The sequence below is a fragment of the Manacus vitellinus genome, unplaced genomic scaffold (assembly GCF_001715985.3).
Source record: "Manacus vitellinus isolate BGI_N305 unplaced genomic scaffold, ASM171598v3 scaffold_110_pilon, whole genome shotgun sequence".
NCBI classification, from domain to species: Eukaryota; Metazoa; Chordata; class Aves; order Passeriformes; family Pipridae; genus Manacus; species Manacus vitellinus.
Genome location: NW_021938845.1, coordinates 490214 through 491362, shown reverse-complemented (window position 1 = coordinate 491362; position 1149 = coordinate 490214). Strand labels below are relative to the sequence as shown.

The 1149-nt window shown below is 55.2% G+C and overlaps 1 protein-coding gene across 1 annotated transcript in view; it reads right to left on the bottom strand.

The window, feature by feature from the left end:
• The window catches only part of NRF1 (nuclear respiratory factor 1), a 50014-nt gene that overhangs the window by 10033 nt on the left and 38832 nt on the right, over positions 1 to 1149 (bottom strand). The window contains exon 5 of the mRNA XM_029965615.1: positions 532 to 735. Coding sequence (XP_029821475.1) covers positions 532 to 735 — 204 coding nt within the window. The remainder of the gene's footprint in view (positions 1 to 531; positions 736 to 1149) is intronic.

Genomic DNA, 1149 nt, shown 5'->3' with positions numbered 1-1149 from the left:
TCCTCATCCCCTCCTTTGTCCAGGACTCAGAAATCACCCTGGAGAGCAGCAGGATCTAGGGAAGATGTCCCTGCTCACTGCAGGATGAGATGACCTGTAAAAGGGCTCTTCCAACCCAAACCATTCTGAGGAGAAAACCACCCTGCTTCAGGAGAGCACCGACTGCCACAGCACCATTCCCAGCCCCACCTGCAATCCCTCCCCATCCAACGGGTCCTAAATCACCCCACACAGGTCCTGCTGCTCCCACACCACGGTGGCCTTCTTCCCTGAAGACCTCTGTGACAGAAACATCACCTGTGTGGTGGCATCCACGGCCACAACTGGCCCCCCCCACCCCTTCCCTCCGTTCTCTCCCTTTTTCCCGGCTCCGCCGCGCTATTTCCTTGGAGCACCAAGGTCCCTGCTGCTCAGGATGGGACAGCCTCCCTGCCAAGACTCTTCCTTCTGCCACTGGAGGGAAGACCTGCTCCCAGAGCAGTTTGCAAGCCCCTCTGCTTGGTTTGAGGGCAGCCAGGGGGGAACACTGACCCGCTGCTTCTGCTCCTCCGTGCGGACGTCGCTGCGGACGTTGGCCCAGGGAATGTCCTCGGGCCACCAGATGGGTTTGCAGCTCTCCTTGCCCCAGCCTGGCTTCCCACGGCCCGTGGAATACTTCAGCATCTCGGGGATGAAGGCTCTCAGCTGTGCCTGCAACAAACCACAGCACAGGGGGGAGTTTTTAGGGTCTTTCCTCTCTGGTAGTTTTGAGGCGCTTCCAAGTTATCACAGGGTACAAAGTTACTACATTTAACACCCATCCTGTTGGAGCCATCGACTGGGAGAGGCCTGGATGCCTAAGGAAGATGGACAATACTTTACCACCTTCTCCCAGATTCAGCTTAGAGCCTGGGAAGAGCAGAGACCCAATTAAGTCAGCTAATTACAGTAATAAGGCACAACCACATGTTGTATTAACACACTGTACGGTTAAACCCTACCAGGAAGAGAGCAGGCCAACCTCAAAGGGAGAGGATAAATAAACAGATCAGAATAAGGCAGAAAAACCCACAGAACATCCTCAAAGTGGCAGGAACTGAGCCATGAGCTCAGTATCTCACAGAGATGCTGCAAAGGGGATGGAGCTCCAGGGGCTGCTCGGATGTGAAA